Source organism: Diabrotica undecimpunctata, chromosome 4 (genome assembly GCF_040954645.1).
Source record: "Diabrotica undecimpunctata isolate CICGRU chromosome 4, icDiaUnde3, whole genome shotgun sequence".
NCBI lineage: Eukaryota > Metazoa > Arthropoda > Insecta > Coleoptera > Chrysomelidae > Diabrotica > Diabrotica undecimpunctata.
In genome coordinates, this window is record NC_092806.1 from 146843764 (window position 1) to 146864971 (window position 21208).

General features: G+C 34.9%; 1 protein-coding gene across 1 annotated transcript in view; it reads right to left on the minus strand.

Annotated features, from left to right (window-relative positions):
- The window catches only part of Tomosyn (syntaxin-binding protein tomosyn), a 660678-nt gene that overhangs the window by 124396 nt on the left and 515074 nt on the right, over positions 1-21208 (minus strand). The window contains exon 13 of the mRNA XM_072530470.1: positions 11270-11984. Within this exon, the coding sequence (XP_072386571.1) occupies positions 11270-11984 (715 nt within the window). The remainder of the gene's footprint in view (positions 1-11269; positions 11985-21208) is intronic.

Genomic DNA, 21208 nt, shown 5'->3' on the forward strand with positions numbered 1-21208 from the left:
AATATTCCCCTATTCTCTGTATGTATTGTGAGGTAAAAAATTTCCAGTTAACCAATTTAAAAGTAAATACTCAAGAAGTTTTTTGTCGGTTCGTTGCTAAGAACGAGGTCAAAAAAGGGTTGATTGTTTGTTTTAAGTTTTTAGGCAAAAACTAGCTGTGAGACGTAAAGGGAAATTTATTTTGCGTTGAAATTTGTAAAATGTAAGGCATCGAGGAGTCGACATTTAAGCCCCAAGCAAAGCAGACAGAAGAGATTTTGAATCGCGAGTCGATTCAATTTTTTTTGTGTAATATCTTAAGACCGGTTAAGGTGATGATACTCTATGCAATGTGGCAATTTAGATCAGAGTAACCACCCATAAGATTTGTGCAGTACACCGGCACTGATGAAATTTGGAAAATGTTTATATAGAATGTCCCCGTCGACAGCTTGATTTCCTCCATCAAGTTTCTATTCCAATCGTTCCTGCCTACGTATGGAAATGGTTTATTTTTATTCAAGTTGAGAGTTATGTCCTTTGCAGCTCCAGTCCCATAGATGTTAACAAGTTTTTTTTTAAAGTTAAGTGCTAAACTGTGAATCCAGGTAACAATTAACATTTTAATTTTTAAAGTAAAGACAGACAATTTTTTTGATAATTATTAATAATTGCTTTCATTAAAATTTAAAGGATTTGTAATAAACAATAAATTGTAAATTTTATGGTTTAACAGCTGTCATTTTAATTGTTTTTTTAATATAATGTTAACATATGACATCTAGCTTTGTTCTTTTCGATATTCATTTTTTGTAAGTTTTGTAGTATCTCCAACCCCTTTGTAAACGAAGTTTGTAAACAGACACATATAAGTTTTTTATTCTGTATTTGGCAACTATTTATATAGTATATTTTTTGTGCCATTTTTATGTTTGATAACTGTTTGTATGAGACAAAAATAAACGTTTGATTTGTTTCTCTGATCCTTTGTTTATTTTAGTTTAGAAAATCTCCTAACCCTTGTATGTATTTTTGATTTTAGGGAAGAAGAAATTTTCTTTCTTTTTCCAGCAGGAAGTTTTCTTCGAAGCGGCGTCCAAATTTAAATAGCTAGAGGTAACCTTGTCTGCCATATCTTATTTCATTTTGTCCAGGAGATTTATGTAAGTACCCTTTCATTTTTTTTGTAGCTGCCCCAATCCGACCCATTTATTTCACTTATCCACGACCCCAGCTCTCCAACAACCAACTGAGTGTCGTACGCACTAGTAGCGTTTATTTTGCTTGCCCTATCTTCGCCCCATAGTTTTTGTCCCCTATTTCTACCCCTATGTTCGTACCCTGAGGTAGGCAAAATATTTTCGTTACAATTTGGCGCCCCACGTTGGGCGCCAAATTGTAACGAAAAATCTCTTCTGTCTGCTTTGCTTGGGGCTTAAATGTCGACTCCTCGATGCCTTACATTTTACAAATTTCAACGCAAAATAAATTTCCCTTTACGTCTCACAGCTAGTTTTTGCCTATAAACTTAAAACAAACAATCTACCCTGTTTTGACCTCGTTCTTAGCAACGAACCGACAAAAAACTTCTTGAGTATTTACTTTTAAATTGGTTAACTGGAAATTTTTTACCTCACAATACATACAGAGAATAGGGGAATATTAATGTAAACAAAGACAAAAAAAATATTCTGTTAATACGTCTTAGAAAAACCGTATACCTGACTTGCAATATTATATTAGGGGACTCGAAACAATTTTTAAACATTCCAGTTTATTGCGTTTTAAAATTCATTTGCAAACAGAAAAACGAAAATATTCCACCAAATATAAAACGCTACAATATACCCGACAAATGGCACAATGATGAGGTAATTCTATTGTACAAAAAAGGAGATCCCCATGAATTAGAAAACTACAGACCTATAAGTCTTCTTAGTCACCTATACAAACTCCTTACAATAATAGTAACGAATCGTCTTAAGCAAAAACTTGATTTCTACCATCCAATAGAGCAAGCGGGATTTTGTACCGGATTTGGAACAACGGATCACCTACAAAGCATTAAAACGGTAATAGAAAAGACTATCGACTACACTCGACCACTCGTTCTGGCTTTTATAGATTTCCATAAAGCTTTTGACACAGTAGAATTTGACAAAATCCTAGAACCACTACAAGCATGCCGCATTGACTACCGATATACAAGGTTCATTTACAATATATACAAGAACGCAACTATGTCGGCGAAACTACATAAAAACACGGATCATATCCCAATCGGCAGAGGAGTCCGACAGTATGATACCTTATCACCTAAACTGTTTACCGCATTACTAGAATATGCTTATAAAAAACTTAACTGAGAAGAGAAATGCCTGAACATTGACGGTAGAAGGTTAATAAATTTTAAATTTGCAGACGATATAGTTTTGTTCTCGGACAACCTCAAGAAGATATATACAATGCTACATGAACTTCAGTTAGTGTGTGTCAGTGTGGGTCTTAAACTAAACATCTCCAAAACAAAATTCATGACAAACCTAGTACCTAAACTGAATACCTGAAATATCAATATTTTAGACAACGAAGTAGAGCTGGTGGAAAAATGAATATACCTTGGACATGAAATAAAGATCACAAGAGACAACAAAACATGCTAACTTCGAAAAAGAATAAACCTAGTATGGGCAGCCTATGGAAAACTCAAAGACATCTTTAAAAGCGACATACCAATTTCTTTAAAACGTAAAACATTTGACCAATGTGTGTTGTCTGTCATGACCTATGGTAGCGAAACTTTGTCATTCACAGCTACAACTTCTAAAACGCTGCAAATAGCTCAGAGGAAAATGGAAAGGTCAATACTGAGTGTATCGCTTCGTGACCGAGTTAGAAATGAAGACTTAAGACGAAAAACAGGAGTTATCGATGTAATTTCCCGAATTCCCACACTGAAATGGATCTGGGCCGGACGCTTCGCCGGAATCAGTGATAAAAGGTGGACAAAGAGATTGCTTGAGTGGAGGCCGAGGTTAAACAAAAGAGTTAGAGGAAGACTCCCTACAAGTTCTACGGACGATCTCAAGAAAATGTCAAGAAATTGGATGAAAAGTGCTCAAGATAGAGCACAATGGACAAAGATGAGGGAGGCCTGTGTCCAGCAGTGGACGCAGAGGGCTGGGTGATGATGATGATAATGCATGACAATTATGTTTACTTCTATGACGGTGAGACCCAGAACTATACAGGTGTTGCCATTCTGGTTTCACCAAGATTACAAGAATCTGCCGTCGAATTCAAGGCTGAGTGCGATAAGATAGTTCTCCTTGAACTAGAAGGCAAACCACATAAACTCAATAGCATACAAGTTTATGCACCAACCAGTACAGCAGATGATATAAAAGTTGAGGAATTCTACGAAAAAATGGAAACAATTGCAAACATTCCAAATAAAGAACGAACCTTAATATGCGCTGACTTTAACACAAAAGACGGCAACACTACACAGAATCACGACCTTAAGAATGTACTGGAAAAGTTCGAAATAGGTCAGAGAGAGAGTAGCCTCCTAGAAAATACAGAAAAGGCTGAGTGTAAGTAAACATCTCTATAAGACCATATATACTATATTACTCTCGATGTCCAGATGTGTACGAATTTTTTTGGGATATAATCTAGCATACCAAGTCATCTAGAGCTCGATAGTACGGGCAGAGCTCCAACAGAGCTCAATCCGTTTAATACTGTGGGTATCTGGAATGAGCGAATTTTCCCATTAGAGGGAGTAATAGTCGTATGGCTTACATCTGGATAACAATTTTGTTTATATCTGAAGTACGTCTTGATTATACTCCCCATACTTTTCAAGCATTTACCTAATAGTAAATCTTTGATGAATTGCCGAATAAACATAGTGTTTTGGCAAAGACCAGATGGGAGAAAATCCGTAAAATGGTCTAGAAAAATATGGAAATATGCAGTCAGAGAAGATCTGGAGAAAATGGGAATGAGACAATAGGAAATAGTGGCACAGGATCGACAAGAATGGACGGCAATAATAAACGCGGCAATGGTTCATAGATCGTTATAACACTATTGATGATAATAATAAAAAATGTATGCAACTGGCTTCTATTTCTAGAATATAACATCAACGCTAATTTGTCATCAATAAACGATAACTAAAATGTCACATTGTTTAATGTATAATTCAATTGGTTTACTAATTGATCTAAATGTGACCTTTTTCCTGATACATGTGCAAGTTCATTATAAAATCTATTTATAAAGTTTACAATTTACAAAATTTTCGTTAATTTAATTTATATATAATGTTGCGGCCCGTTCCATTAAACATGATTTTCAAGGGACTTTAATTGGATATTGAATTATTCATTTGAATTTATTGATTAAATTTAACCACACGACTAAAATATTTTTGACCATTTTCCACTGATTGAGTAAGCAATATATTCATCAAAATAATCAAGTATTGACAATTAGTGTATTATTTACTGTATACATAAATAGATCAATGTATGTGCCTCGTATACAGGGTTGGAAGTGCAAGAAATAAGCATACAGCAGATATTTCTTGCAATATTGAATCACAATTTATGACCACAGAGTAGTCATTTAAAAAATATTTAAGTGTATAAAACATATTTAGTAACATCTAAACATGAAAAAAAATTTAAATGGAGAGTAGAGGTCATTCGTCAACCCGTTAATTTATTAGATTGCAATTTTTTAGCAATTTTGAAATTCAATAAACACATCAAAAATATCTAAGGAAGATAGGAAGAGGAAGAAGTTTTTTTCTCATAAATACATCAATTTTGATTGGATTTTAAAAAGTGACATACCGTTAGAATGCCTGATTAGCCAGCAAGAAAATCAGCTCAATTTTAGTGTACTATAATATCTTTACGATGAAATAATCAAAGAAAAGTTAAGCACTCATTTAATGGAAATTTTTAACATAACAGTCAATATAAAACATATTCATGTTTAAGAAAATCTAGAAGACCTTGTCTAGTATAAACATGGTGTAGACGAGGAGTCATCTGTCTCTGAAGCAAATCACATTCATAATCGATGAGATTAAGATCTGGCGATTGTCCTGGCCACGGTAAGAGTATAATATCCTCATTATGAAACCTTGTGTGTGGCCTTGTATTATCCTGCAAGTAATGCAAATTAGGACACGCAGTAGTGGAAAATGGAAGGACAACAGGTTCTAAGATAAATCAATATATTGAGATTGATTCAAAGTGCCTTCTACAAAAACGGGAACAGTTCGATGATGAAAAATTATTTCAGCCCACATCATAACTTGTAGACCACTATATGGATGAACACCCTGTACAGGATTGAGTCTCTCTTGTCGACCAGGTCCTCTCCAAAATCTCACTTTTGTTTATTCAGTGTACAGACAAAACCTAGCTTTATCTGTGAACAACACAAAACTCCATTGTTGTAAGCCCCACTGTATGTGTTTTTGTATCCATCTTAATCTGAGTACACGATTTCCATGACGTAACATGGGAACCCTCAATGGACGTTTGGCGTGAAGGTCAGTTTCATGTAAATTATTTCTCAATTGAACATTGGTTAAATGCCGACGCTACATGACTATCGTTGCATTTAATAATCTTGTTTTAGTAAAGACTATCTTTAAAATTTAAAGCAATAAATTGTACGAATTTGAGGCAGCAAGGCTCTGTCACTTTTGGCCAGAAGGGGTAGTAATTGCCTAGACGAAAGAAGCTTAACAGGGATAAGCTGGTAAGTGTATGGAAACAGATTATTTTCTAGTAAAAACAAAGGTGAGCACAAGAATAGCGTCCCAAAAAACCACCCAAAGGAATACGCCAAGAACAATCTGGAATATCGAAATTCTGCAGGATAATGAAAAAAAGCAGAAATTTCAAAACGCTATACAAATAACGCTAACACAGATAGAGGAATATAATAATAGTATAGACTCTGTATGGGAGAATATAAAATTAACTATGACAAGCGTATCAAATGAAATACTAGGATGTAAATAGAGAACATCAAAAAACCGAGTCGATAATGATTTCGTAAAATCCATATAAAAAAAGAAACATGGCTAGAAGGGACACACTCCAAAATCTGTCAGACAACACTGAAAGACAAGAATAGGACAAGAAAACTAATGAAAAGAAAAAAGGAGTACCAGCAATGGTAACAATGTAAGAAAATTCTTTAAAGCAGTTTTAGAGATCAACGTCGGATACCAAGCAAGAGCAGGAAGCGGAGAGCTTTTTAGTAATAACAAAGAAATTCTAAAAACCCATAAGGAACACTTCTGTCAACTGTTAAATCACAACTCTAGCGAAAATACTAGTTTAGACCGTCGTGAGACAGGTAAGTTTTACCCTACTGCGATAATAATCCTGCTCAGTACGAGAGGAACCGCAGGTTCGGACATTTGGTTGACGCACTTATTTGGTTGACAGCGGGTAATGGTGCGAAGCTACCATCCGTGGAATTATGACTGAACGCCTATAAGGCCGTATCCTTTCTAGTCAAAGGTGGCAACGATATCTCTTGGAATTTCGAGTTTACCGAGATTATCGGTTTACGATGGGATCGATCCTTGCCAGTAGACCAGATCTTTAGACGGACGAACATGGGTATTATATTCTTTTCGATGTTGGAACTCCGAACTGAATATCAAAAATAGAGGTGTTTACAGCTGAAATGGAAGACCAACACGCGACGTATGAAGAAGTAATCCAGACAATTAAAAAACTTAAAAGTAATAAAACACCAGGAAGCACAGATGGTGTGCTAGCAGAGTGTGAGAGCTGACCACACGTCTATATACAATGATAGGATGCTAGGAAGCGTGGAACTGTAGGAAAAGTTTTCAAAATAGTTGGCCAATTATCATCTGTAATGGGACTCGTGTTCTGGTATACACATTTATTACAATCAATAGTTTGTATATTAATATAAACAATATGTATTTTTATCAATAAATTATAGCAGAATATTCGGTTTGAGTGATTAAAAACAAAGGCGATGGAAAATATTCAGTTTTATCGAAAAAATAATCCAGGAGAGCTCTGAGGTAGTATCAATCTGTCCAAAACACAGGTTAAAAAATGAAGTCGTAAACTTACTAGAAAACTTGCATAAAAATAAGGTTATTACCTATCAAGTTAAAATAATTGTCGCAGCTGTCATTCACGTGGACTTAGAGCATATCGTACTCCTATGTATGATCAAGGTATTTGAAGAAGTAATAGATTCTTAATAGATAGATTAATAGAAATAGATTCCAGAAATAACAATGGACGGCAGTAAAAATACAGTACCTTATGAAACCAAGAAGACAATACAAGAATAAAGCAAAAGAATACAGAAGAAAACAAAGATTATTAAAACAAAAAAATAATTGCAGATAAAGAACAGTGGATGGTAGATAGATGTTTAGAAATGAACGAATCAGAAAAGATGCATGACATAATCAACGTACAAAGAAAGCTTGTGAAGTTTCTAATAAGAAAACCACTACTATTCTAGTAGATAATGCAGAAAAAGTTATTATTGAGGAACGAGGAGCCTCGAACTATGGAGTAACTTTACACATGAATTTTTTCAACATGAGAGGCCTAAAGTACTGGTAATGGAAATCAAGAAGAAATTTTAAAATCTGAGCCATAAAATCAGCCAGATACCAAAAAAGTAACTAGACCAGACAACATCAAAACTGAACTGTTAAAAATGGTATACATCAGTGTTCTTGTCTTAAATATATTTTTCCAAACGTGCTGCTACCAATGTAAAGATATTTATGTAGCTTTCATCAATTACGAACAAGCTTTTGATATGTATGGAATGTTTTAGAACATACTAAGAACCAAGGGCATTGATGATATAGATCTGCGTATCATAGAAAACTTGTATTGGGTGAGCATGCAATATAGAAGACATAAATGGATGGGCGACAAAATGAAAATAGAAGTGGAACGAACACATTAGTAGAATGACAGAGGATAGGATAGTACGAATAGCACGAGATGAGTTACCAAATGGACGAAGAAGTATTGGCAGACAAAAAAAATGGTGCAATAATTTAAACAATTTAGGAGGCTAATATCGAAGAAGAAACTGAAATGCGAAAATTATCGCGGCATAACCCTTGTGCACGACGTACAAAATTTTTACTTACATACTAAACAAACGACTCCAACAACTAATTGAAAATATTGTCGGTAAATATCAAACCGGTTTCCGACAAGGAAGATCTACAACTGACCAACTATTCACAGTGAAACAAATTTTAAACAAATCATGGGAATACGACATTGACGTCCACAACATATTCATAGATTTCAAACAAGCCTACGACTCAATTAATAAGAACAAGTTATATCAAATATTGCAGAGCTTTAATATCCCCCAAAAATACATCCGACTCGTAAAAACAACAATGAATTCGTCAATAGCAACTGTCAGAGTCCAAAATGAGCTCACTGAAAACTTTACAATAGTCCAAGGATTAAGGCAAGGAGACGAGTTGGCACCGACACTATTCAACCTGACCTTGGAATATGTAATAAGACAGCTGAATATAGAAAGAGGTAATCTCCTAACAAATAAATCTATACAGATTGCCTCCTATGCCGATGATATCAGCATCATGTCTCGCAGAACAGAAGAGGCGGCAGAATTATATTCACAATTAAAAACAAAGGCAAAAGAGACCGGACTAGAAATAAATATTCAAAAGACAAAAAAGTTAACACAGGCAAGAGCTAGGGGAAACAGACGCACAGTTGAATTAGAGGACGATATTGAAACGGTAGAAAGTTTCACATATTTAGGAGTTGCATTAAGCACGGGTGGAACAGAAGAACCAGAAATCCAAAGAAGAATAGTAAAGGGAAACAAAGCTTATTTTTCACTCGATCATGTGTTTCGCTCCAAAAACACACACTGGAGATCAAAAATCGGGGTCTACAAAACTATTATTAGACCAATAGTATGTTGCATGCCAGACATGGGTGATAACGGAAGAGACAAAAAGAAAACTGAAAGTTTTCGAAAGAAAAGTCCTAAGAAAAATATTTGGACCTATTAACGAAAACGGAATATGGAGATCAAGATACAACCATGAACTCTACCAACTGTTCAAAGAGACACCGATCTCAGAATTCGTTAAACTTTAGAGACTTCGCTGGGCTGGTCATGTAGTAAGAATAGAGACAGAAAGATTGCCGAAAAGAGCCCTAGATAGTAAAACGCAGAGCGCAATACCAAAAGGAAGGCCACGGAAAAGATGGGAGGATGAAGTGGCAGCGGACGCGCAAAATTTGCTAGACGTGAGAACCTGAAGAAGATCAGCGCGGGACCGACAAGGTTGGAGGCATAGTTTGAAGGCTCGATTTGGGCTGTAGCGCCATTGAAGAGAGAGAGAGAATATTGAAGAAGAATCAGGCTTTAAAGCCTACATACAAGAAGGAAGAAGAAGAAGAAGAAGAAGGAGGAAGCAGAAACAGTTGTTCGAGTTGATGGAAGACGAATGTTAACGTATGTTCAACGAAGCGTCAGACAAGGAAGTATTTTATCTCCAATGTCATTCAATATCTACTCGAATATATCTTTCAAACAGATTTTGCAACATTAGGGGGACCCAATATGGCACCGAAAGAAGAATGAAGAAGACAGTCGTATTTTTTAGCCTAATACTGTCCTATCCTATGCTATTATATACTATGCTAATTTATATATAAACATACGTTATCACTCAATGTCAAGATAGGTGTCAATTTGCGAAATAATTTATGCGCATCCTCCAATTTTTCTAGTGAGCGAGAACCGAGAACGGCGAAAAACTAAATTATACGACGAACATAATAATTTTCCTTTACGAAATATGGCGACTCACTGGTATAAGTTTAAGGACCGATTATTCGAACGCTAATCAAAACTTTATTGTAATCAAATATTTAATTACAATCAAATACGTTACAGCAGCTGTCACAATTATTAAAAATTGCCTATTATTATTATTGATTTGTAAATAAAAACATGAAATTAACATCAGAAAGAGTTTAATTATGGTTTATTTTAAATTAAAACGCAAAATAATAAAATTGAATAAAATAAATCAGTCAACATAACCTCAAAATGTGACGTATTTGATTTTAATTAAATATTTGATTACAGTCAAGTTTTGATTAGCGTTCGAACAATCTGCCCTAAGATTCTCGTATTGGATGCGAGAGGTCCCGAATTCAAATCTCGATTCAGCGGACTTTTTTTAATGAAACATGTTATTAATTATAATTAAAATAATATACGAGAATTAAACGAAGTAATATAAAAATGAATTAACAACTCGCAATATCTACAGAACAGCAGATTTTCTTTGTTCGTTGCACTTTGTAATATTGATGATTGCCAGCATCCGGAATATTTGGTAAGTAGAGAGAAAGCATGATGGGCAACCTGATTAAGTTTAACCGAGGAGCGTACAATAATTGCCTTTTGCAGACAATGTACATATATCGGCACTACTGGCATATGATAGTTTAATGTTACATATTTAGTGTTTTAACGCTAAGATATTTTGTTAGATCAGGGAAACAAACATTTAATAATTCGTAATGGAGTTTAAATTTTAATTATTTACTTACGATGCGGATTGAAATTAGGTCGATACCGTAAAGGTGATCTTAGTGGAATAATTATTAAACATGTTGTTTTATCATGTTATTGTTATTGTAAGCAGACTTTGAAGACCGTATATTTAAAAGCGTTTTATTTTCAATCGACAATTCGTTCAGAACATTCTGCTGACAGTTGTTATGTGAGGTCGCAAGTCGCAAGCCGCGAACTTCCAGAACACCGACTTCAAATTTGTATTAAAGTGAAAAGTAATATCTGTTGTTTTTTGTTAAAAATGTTGATCTTCAATTCAGTTGATCCACAATTTCAATAATTTATTTTTACACAAAAAGTCCTTAACGTTCCTTTGACCTTGGAATGTTATTGATACGATTATAATCACGGTAAGTAGCTGTTATTTTAGATTTTAGACAACGGTATTTATCAGATTAATCAAAAATTTATGATTCAAAATGTAGGATCACTTTGTGCTAACATTTAATACAAAACTATTATACGGAGAAGACGTATTTTGTTATAAAAATGGTAACCATATGACTGTTCAGACGTTATAACAGGAAGCTCGGACTATGGGAAAACAAGGTATAAAAAAAGGTCTCAGGTTAGAGTTAAAACTTACTGAAACGCCGCATTAGATTTCCGGTGAATGTAGCTTGAGGACTGACAGCATTAACCTCTTCTTTTTCTCTTAGATCTCTATAATTTTGAGCGTCCGCTCTTTGGAATTTTATATTAGGCACAGATAATAAACGTTGGTCCCTTTTGTCTAGTTGTTTCTTCTTATTTCTGGGTGGTCGTATAGGATAGCCGTCTTCAGCGCCTAGTTCTAGATTGTCTGGCCTTGAAATAGTTGCTGCTCTAGCTCTTTGGTATTCCATGGTACTACCTACTGATCCTACTAAAAATGGTACTTCTGGTTCTTCCTCTGGGGATAATTCGTTGAACTCATTGTCTTCATTATGAATTATATTGGTACTGCTATGTGCGTTTTGGTCCTCTTTAATAGGTAAAGCTATTTGATTGTCTATAATAGTATTTTCGTCCGATTCTGGTGAGGTTTCAGTCTCTTCGAGATTGTCGATTACATCTTGCATCGAGGTAACATCATTGTAAAAAATACTTCCTCTTTTCTCTTTTAGAGGATTCTTTATTTTGATATCGACTTTGGACAGCTGCCGCTTCAAGTTAAACCCTTTCCACGTCGATGATTTTCTGCGTGTTTGCGGAATAGGCAAAGCTTTTTCGACTTTCTCATCTTCCAGCGCCTCGCAAGCTTGCTCGACGGGTATGGGGCAAAGGGCAAAGGAAAATGGGCTTTCTGGGGATCTTCCCATCTAAATCATGCACAAAATTGGGTATATAAAGCTGAGGTTACTTAGCAACTTATTTGCAAAAATATAGCAAAAAGGTAAATGTAGTTGCTACGCTGTTTCTTTTGCTTTAGCGTATATATATAATTACCAATACTCGACTGACTTTAGTGCCAACGATGCTGTGGGAAGAAACAGTTAATAAAAAACTATTTACAATATCTTTTAACAATGTTCTGAATAGTTTTTTTACAAATGGCTGCAAAAATTAATTAACAAAAGTAAACCAAGCGTAACAACTTGAAATATCTAAGATATTGTTGGGGGTAGTTATCAGTTATAATTTATTACAAAATTCTAAATATGCATCTTTTTTTCTAATTCAGTACTTTTTACAATTAGTTTGTATTTTGCAATCGAGACGAGTCACTATATTACTGAGATAAATGTTTACTTTGAAGCTCTTTAAGATATTCTAAAATTTATTAAAACGTTTAACAAAGCTACTGTAAAGTTACATGGTAACGAACTTATTCCCAACGAACTTATTTTGATACAATAGGGTTGTAGATTTAATACATATCAAAAAGGAATTATGTGGGAAAATACAAAATTATATTAATAAAAGCTGGAGTGGGCCACAAACTAAAATATTTATACAGACGAAAAGTAGAAATCATATTTTAAAAATAACATCAATGATATTTTGGAAAGATATCAAACTTCACCTAGAGATTTTTACAACGCCAAACAAAACAAAAAATTGGCTTTAAAAAAAATTCGATCGAAAACGATCAATTTTAGAGAAAAGTTACTACACACCTTTTTTGTTCAGAATGAACCAGTTAACTTAAGAAACATTGTTCCGAAAAAAAAAATTGAATTTGACAATTTGTTAAAAAAAATTGTTTAAACAATTTTTGACCATCACTTTCTTTGGACAACATGGACTTTTGTTATAAGGGAACTATGTCAAGTAAGATTGTGCAAAAATATAGAATGAAAATATTTCTTCCTAGACAGTGCGCCCATAGAACCCGGACTATATCTACTTGATCGACAGTAAAGTATCAGAATCGTAGTGAGTGACTCATGTTTTAATGTTTTTTAATAGGAGAGTAAAATTGGACGTTTCATCATTATTCTGGCCTTACAACCCTGCGTGGGTTACAGACTCCTCAAGAATTTCTCTCCAGTCGTCTCTATCCATCGCCTTTTTCCGCACCACGTATTCCCATATTTCTCATGTCTTCATCGATGTTATCAAGGAACCTGGTTCTGGGTCTTACTCTCTCTGACCAATGGGTATATCAAGGAGCATTTTTCTAGCTGGGTCCTTTTATTCCATCCGCATTACATGCCCGATCCACCTCAGACGTCCTATCTTAATATGTTTTACGATATCAGGTTCCTGGTATATTCTATAAAGTTCAAAGTTGTATCGTCTTCTCCAGACTACATTGTCATTTGTGACATACGTATTACTTTTTCCAGATCCAGATTGAACAGTATAAAGCTGAGTGTGACTCCCTGGGTGTAGACGTTTGCCCTTTAGAAAAAAATATTTTTGTTTCGACAAAAGAAGAAAATTTAATTATTATTTAATAAAAAAAATTGTGGATTATTGCAGAATCTGTTTAATCTCTTAAAAATTGAAAAAAATCTTCTTCTTCTCACTGTTCAAAGAATATACGTTCAGATAGAAGAGATCTCATTTTATATAAAATACTTTGACTGCTTTATTTTTAAAGTGTTCAAATGTGTTAGTAAAGATTTGGGTTATGGGGAAAATGTAACGTTGTCAGTATGTATGATTTATCTTGAAGCTATCTGCAATGTTCTAGTCTATATCTTTCACTAACGGTATATAATTTCCGAGATAAACAATTTCGTCGTAGATTAAGGCGATGTAACTGGCAACAACGCCATTGTTCGGGTAGTTCTTTTATTGTGGATATGCTATCTGTAAGTCAGTTTGATAAGCGCACTGACAGGGGTTTCATAAAGCAGAGAATAGAATTGTTTGTAGTGTTATTAGTGGAAGGCGTTTTCACGTTTACCTTTTGTGAATTGTGACTAATTTGTTTAATTTAATTTGGTAACGAATAATAAAAATGATTGGCAGTAGTAATAGTGAACTGTGTATAAAAAAAAAACGTCACAATTTGCACGCGAAGAAAAAAGTATCATCGGAAATGTGTATGAAGTACTAGAAATGTAGTAGCAGAATTTCGATAACATAGAAAAAAAATCGTATTATACAGATACAGAGGTGAAAAACAAACAATAGCTTTCCTTGGTTTGTCTAAAGGTTTAAAAGTCCCATCTGGAAAGGCAAAACGGCTTATTGGTAGCGACTCACGATTTGTTAAAGGAGGTTTAAATGCATTTGTTTCTAAAATGACTAAGATTACCATGAGGGAAGGGAATGGATGCAGATTATTATGAAAAATGGTTTTCAGATATTCTGTTAAAAATCTAACCAGGATCTGTTATTGTTATAAATAACGCTCCATACCACTGCCGGCGTGTAGCACAGTTATTAACCACTAAATGAAGAAAAGCCGAGATTGCAGATTGGCTTACTAAAAAAATATTAAATTTAAGGAACCAATTTTGAAAATCGGGTTACTATATTTATCATAAAGCACGGCGTCATAAAAATAAATATAATAAATATGTAGTAGATGAAATGGCGCGAGAATGAGGCGTAATTGTAGTTTGGTTGCCGCCATACGAGTGTGAGTTAAACCCGATGGAACTTTTATGTGCTCAATCAAAAAAATGAAGTAGCAAGGAACAATGTTACTATCAAACTAAATGATGTAAAAAATCTGCTTAATAGTGCTGTCAGCAATGTGACCTCACAGTCGTGGATAAAATGTATTAAGCATGTAGTGAGATAAGAGCAGAATATGTGGAACTTTGATAACTTCATTAAAATTACCATGGAACCAGCTGTTGCGGGTCTAGATCAAGATACTACTGATGAATCTGAAGATGACATAGATGACTCAGACTAGATTATATATAATCTAGTCTGAGTTTTTATTTAGGTAAATAAAGTTGGGTAGATATAGGGTTTTTCCCAAAAAACATACTTAATAGGGATTGGTTTTCTTCATCGCAGGCATTTATAAAATAAGAAAATAATTTTTATGACAATCAGTTCATTCCAAAATCCTGATTATTTTTTTAATAATAACCATACGTCTATGACTCGTCGATTTTCTTTCCTCTTAGACTCGCAAAAGTGTACATTGGAGTCACTCACTACAATTGTGGTACTATAGTATAAAGAAAGGTTTTCACTTTGACAGTGTAAGTCCTTTTAAAGACTTTAAAACATGTGTAAATTGGAGAACAATATTACAGAAACAATCAGTGTTTAGAAAAACATACCAGGTAATTGAGAAATAAAATAAGTAATGGAATATTAGAAATATTAACCAAAGACAATAATCATTGAAGACATGAAACTACAAAGGCTATAATAAAAATAAACCCCGAGAGATAGTTATAGACTGCATTGAGGAATAGGTACAAACTATTAGTGGATAGAACACGTAGCCCTAATAGCAGCAAAGGCAAGGACAGAAAATATGATTTGGGTAAATCGTGAATGAGTCTAGTGTGTGTAGGTTAGCATATTCAAATTGTAAATTTGCACTGTACTAAACACACAACACAAAAAAAAATGAATGCAAAACATATGCTTTTGGTTCATTTTATTAAATTTTATTATAATTATTTAGAATTGATTTAAGTAATCCTTCTTATTAAAAATATTACAAGCATTAGTGACTCGCCTCGTCTATGTCTACAACTACCTACCTGATTTTGTTAATGTACTTAGCATATTTTCAAGAACTGTGCATTGAATGTGTTCTCTAGTTACAAAAAATAGTGGTGAGTAAGAATGCCATTACTTCGGTATGTTATTATAAAACCAAACACTTAAAGTTTGTTTGTACACTGGTTATTTGATGCGCACTCTAGCAACTCAAGTCAAAGTATATACAATTATGGAAAAATAACAGGTATAAGTAAACAGAGAAAATATCAGATCAATATGTAATATTTGGAATATGATTGACCATGCATATCTTTTTTATTGTGGTAAATGCTATTTTGTTACATAAATCCAATTGATAATAAATGTTAGTTTAAGTAAATAAAAAAGTGGTACAATAGGCTGTATTTTTAAAATTAAATAGCGCAATTTTATTTATATTTATCAGTTTTATAGATTTTAATACAATTGATAAATTTTACATGTTTAAAATGTCATGCGAGTGATTCAAATTTTTATTCGCATTTATTCGTTTTGATTATAAACAACCTCGTGCAGAGAAACAAACAATAGATAAACTAGTTCCCAGCTGAACCTTGTTTGAAGATTTCAACTAAAAACAAAAAGAGAAATCAAACGATTTCTGCCTCGCGAAACCGAATTCAAATTTTTACCACTATGTTTCCTAAAATTTGCGAAGCAAACAGCTGGATAAATTACTCGGCAAGGGAATCTAAAATTGCATTCCACATGCCGTTCATCCTGGTCAAAATTCGTAGTGAATTCAGTTTCTGGTACTCCAAACGAAGTAAGTAATAAAACATAATGACGGTACTAGATTTTTGTTTTGATACAGGGCAGCGACAACCGCTGATACGTATTTCGACCTCTTTAGGTCTCATCAGAACGGTATAGTCACTGCTCTGAACCAAAACAAAAATCTCTCCCGTCCTAGACAATAGTTATCAAAATAACTATATACGGACGTAACTACGCCATCTAGTTTGATTTCTCTTTTTGTTTTTAGACGAATTTTGACCAGGATGAACGGCATGTGAAATGCAATTTTAGATTCCCTTGCCGAGTAATTTATCCCGCTGTTTGCTTCGCCAATTTTAGGAAACACAGTGGTAAAAATTTGAATTCGGTTTCGCTAGGCAGAAATCGTTTGATTTCTCTTTTTGTTTTTAGATGGCGTAGTTACGTCCGTATATAGTTATTTTGATAACTATTGTCTAGGACGGGAGAGATTTTTGTTTTGGTTCAGAGCAGTGACTATACCGTTCTGACGAGACCTAAAGAGGTCGAAATACGTATCAGCGGTTATCGCTGCCCTGTATCAAAACAAAAATCTAGTACCGTCATGAAAAATTAGAAGCCTTTAGAGGGCGCTGTGGGTTCAAGGTTTATATGCAAAAATACCAAATATGTACGGTATAAAAATATATGTCTTGACTGCTGCTACATTCTCTTTTACCTCAAATTTAGAACGGAAATTTAAAAATTTAGAATAAACTTTGTCCTGATAACGGTCTATTAGGAAGGGATTCTCTTTTATTTACTCGCTCTCTGCAGTAGCCGCTCATTCAGCTTGTAAAGCTCCATGGTTTCAGCTAGACAAATGCGCCAGCAACCATCCCCGTTTATTTCAAGGCTTTGGCTCAGATATTGTGACATACTTTTTCCAATTTCCAATTTTTAATCCAATGTATCTTGGGATGAAACATCTGAACAGATACAACAGATAACTATACTTGTATGCGCTAAATTTTTAGTGTCTTCTCTACAAAAGAACAACTGTCGCAAGATCGAAGCTCTTGGCAGCCGTATTGCTGACTGATCTAGTCACTTTTGTCAAAGAGTCTCGTTCAATATTCATGTTTGGTCGGATTCGGCGATTGCGCTCACTCGACTTAATTTTTCTACCCACAAATTTCCAATTTTATCACATAGACACATACAAGAATTGATACCACGCTCTTTTTGGCATTATTTGCCTTCTAATCAAAACCCCTCTGATTATGCTATTCGTGTTTTAATATCTCCACAGTTTCACCCCAAACTGGCATTTTCCTACCGTGAAGCTCGTCGAAATATCATTACTCCCCGGCTGTCGTCGAAGACTTTCTTCTTCTGAAATGCAATGCCACGCCGAGATTTCGACGCTGTTCTTCTTCTTGTTTTCACATCCCACGGAATTCTTATAGGAAAAGGGGGCCAACGGTATTCCTTAACACAGTCTTCCTAGTTGAGTAGGTTGAAAAAATTTACTGATTCGACCCTATTCTTCTTAACTGACAGCAATGAACGCATTGTTAATCTGAGCACAGTTTCAGATAGCATCCAACAATATCCGGTGGTCAAAATATGCCCACGGCTTATTTTTAATCCATATTTTATTCTTACTTCGTTCTGTATTATTATATCTATCTCTTCATGTCCATCCTTTATAGCTGTTCTTAACAACAGTCGTTTTTAGAGGGGGAAAATGTTTGGGAAAGCATTTGGTATTTATTTACATATTTCGCTTCAATATTTTTATTACTGGATTATAATATGATCCAAATTAATTATATATTCTAATTACTTATTTACTTTAAAAGGTTACAGTATAGTCTTTTAAATTCTCATTTTCAAAATGGCTAACACATATGGTCTGTTTTCAAGATCAAAGAAATACACTTGTTAATAGTCTTGAAACCACAAAAGTCAATTTAAAATCACTTCAAAAAATATTTAAGGATATTTATAAACGAATTTTAACGTTAAACAATAATTCTACTTTATTACGCCATATTAGTTGGATGTCATGTGATAATTCGCATTACGCCATATTAGTTTAATATCAAGGGCACATAACACTGTCTGAGTATAAATCTCTTCAAATTCGATACTTGTATTGTACATTTAATGTTATACAATAAACTATAGATTTCATGATAACTCCAGACGTAAATATCCCATAAATTATACGGCCTGCTTACTAAAATTCACGACCGTCACAAATTAAACAAACCATTTTTATAAAGGAAAACGTCGACGTATATTATCTTGTTTAAACCGTTTTCTTGGCAGTTTTAATGGAAGATCTTAAATTAAAAATTTAAAGTGTTATTAGTTGACTTACCAGACAGTTCAAATAAAGCAAATGGCGTCAAAATTCGAACTGTGTCCTTCTTCTGTTATATCTGCTTTCGATGTTTAATTTCGGAAGTTTTCTTCGAACAATTCATTGGATTCTGTTCTACACTACCCCAAGAAATGACCGTACCACTTTAAAACTTACCATACAACATGAAAATATTAACTGGAATGAAACTCATTTTATTCCGTCTTACTTTACTTTGTAAAACAAGCAGATTTGGTGATGTTGTTGCTAACCATCTTCATAACACAACATGGTCATGAAGAACGTCGCCGATATATCGGTGAGCGTTAATGGTACCGTTATTGAACACCACCAAGTCTGTACGACTCGTAAGAAACGCCACCCCAGACCATAACCGACTCTCCACTGAATAACGTCGTTCCTTGCATGTTACACTGTGCATACCGTTCGTTCTGACGTCGATACACGCGAATACGCCTATCAAAATTTTAAAGACATACCTAATCTACTCTCATCTGTAAACAGCACTCTATTCCAATCAGCCTTCAACCAATGGACATGGTGTCGTAACTTCTAAACGTGCTCTACGATAAGTTGCGGTAAAGACTAATCATCTGGCACGTATACAATTTACCAAATTACCTTCCTTGAGATGTTGTCTAACAGTTTCACAGCTGATTCAAACATTATGAATATCTTCAAGTTGGGATTTTCTTCAAGGTTCTGGTAGTTACAAATCGTTGTATTAAGATGTGAAGTCGTAAATAAAAAACGGTCTTGAAAAGGCGTTGTTACACGATGTCGACCTTGTTCTGGGTGCCTGGAGTACTGGTCTCTCTGTACCGTTCCATCATTCGTTAGACCGATGTATGGTGTACGCCGATCCGTTCCCCTAAATATCTGTAACTCCAAATTTTTTCGTGCAAAACCACTATTTGAGCACACTCTTCATCCGTCAAATTTCTCGATTCGCGTTGCATTTTGATTTAAAAAATTGCAAAATGTTAGTAACAAACAGCTAGTTCACACAACGACTTAAAAACGACACTAAAATCTTACCGACATTAACAAATTTGCAGCACCTTTGTTTTGTGATCCTCCTTAGAATCCGGTTGAAACAAAAAACAGTACAAGTAATCTGATAAACACATTCCAAATACACTAGCGATCATAAAATCCGGGTCACCTTGAAAGTCACCGATAATTATTCATTTTTAACGAGCTTTATCGTAAATAATAATAACACAAATACAAACTAATGCATGTTTCTGGGAATTGTTGTCGACTTAGCGGTTTCCTTTGCAACAAAGAATTTCAATAGTGCCGATTTCGCGGGAAAGCGCACACTTTCCAAAATGAACGGTACCTGTAACTGCAGCTTGTTTTAAATGTCTCATTTGTGCTTCGACTTTCTGTTCAAACGCAACGAACAAACGTTTATTATTGCCACCATTAGTGTTTATTAGTGCCATTATTAGTGGTTATTATTGTTTATTTTTTGCCAAAAATACCCTTGACTGTTGTTGAAACGGCACAAATTGTTGCGCTTGTGAAAGACGGTCACACTCAACGACAAGTCGCAAGAACTGTTGGCGTAAGCCTTTCTACGGTTCAACGAGTGCTTCAACGCTTTCAGGAGAAGGGTTTGCCATCCAGACGATCTGGCTCTGGACGAAGAAGAATGACCACGGTACGAGATGACCGTTTTCTTGTGTTTCAGGCTTTACGAAACCGGACCTCAACTGCGATTATGCATCGAAATCGTCTACAGGAAGTAACAAATCGCAATGTTAGCGTTGCAACAGTCAGGAGAAGATTTAGTTCTTTTGGACTATCTTCCCGGGTAATGGCTACAGGACCGCCACTTCGCCTGGCGCATCGAGTTGCACGACTTACTTTTGCTTGACAATATGCGCATTTGGGAATTAACGATTGGAGCAAAGAGTTATTCTCAGACGAATCCCGTTTCTGCCTAACTGGATCCGATGGACGTATAAGAGTTTGGAGGAGAACCGGTGAATGATTTTCACAAGCTTGCATTGCTCCAAGAATGCCATTTGGTGGAGGCTCGGTCATGGCTTGGTGAGGTGTATCTCTCGACTTCCGCACAGAATTACCGTTCATCGAAAATGGGTCCTTAACTGCACGAAGGGACATTACGGAGATTCTGAAAGAACATGTTATGCATACCATGGCAAGGCTTGGAGAAAACGTCGTTTTTATGCAGAACAACGTGCGAACGCACGTTGCCACGATCAGTATGCAATACTTGGACGAGGTTGGAATTACGAGGTTACCCTGGCCAGCTAGGTCTCCGGACCTGAATCCCATCGAACATATCTGGGA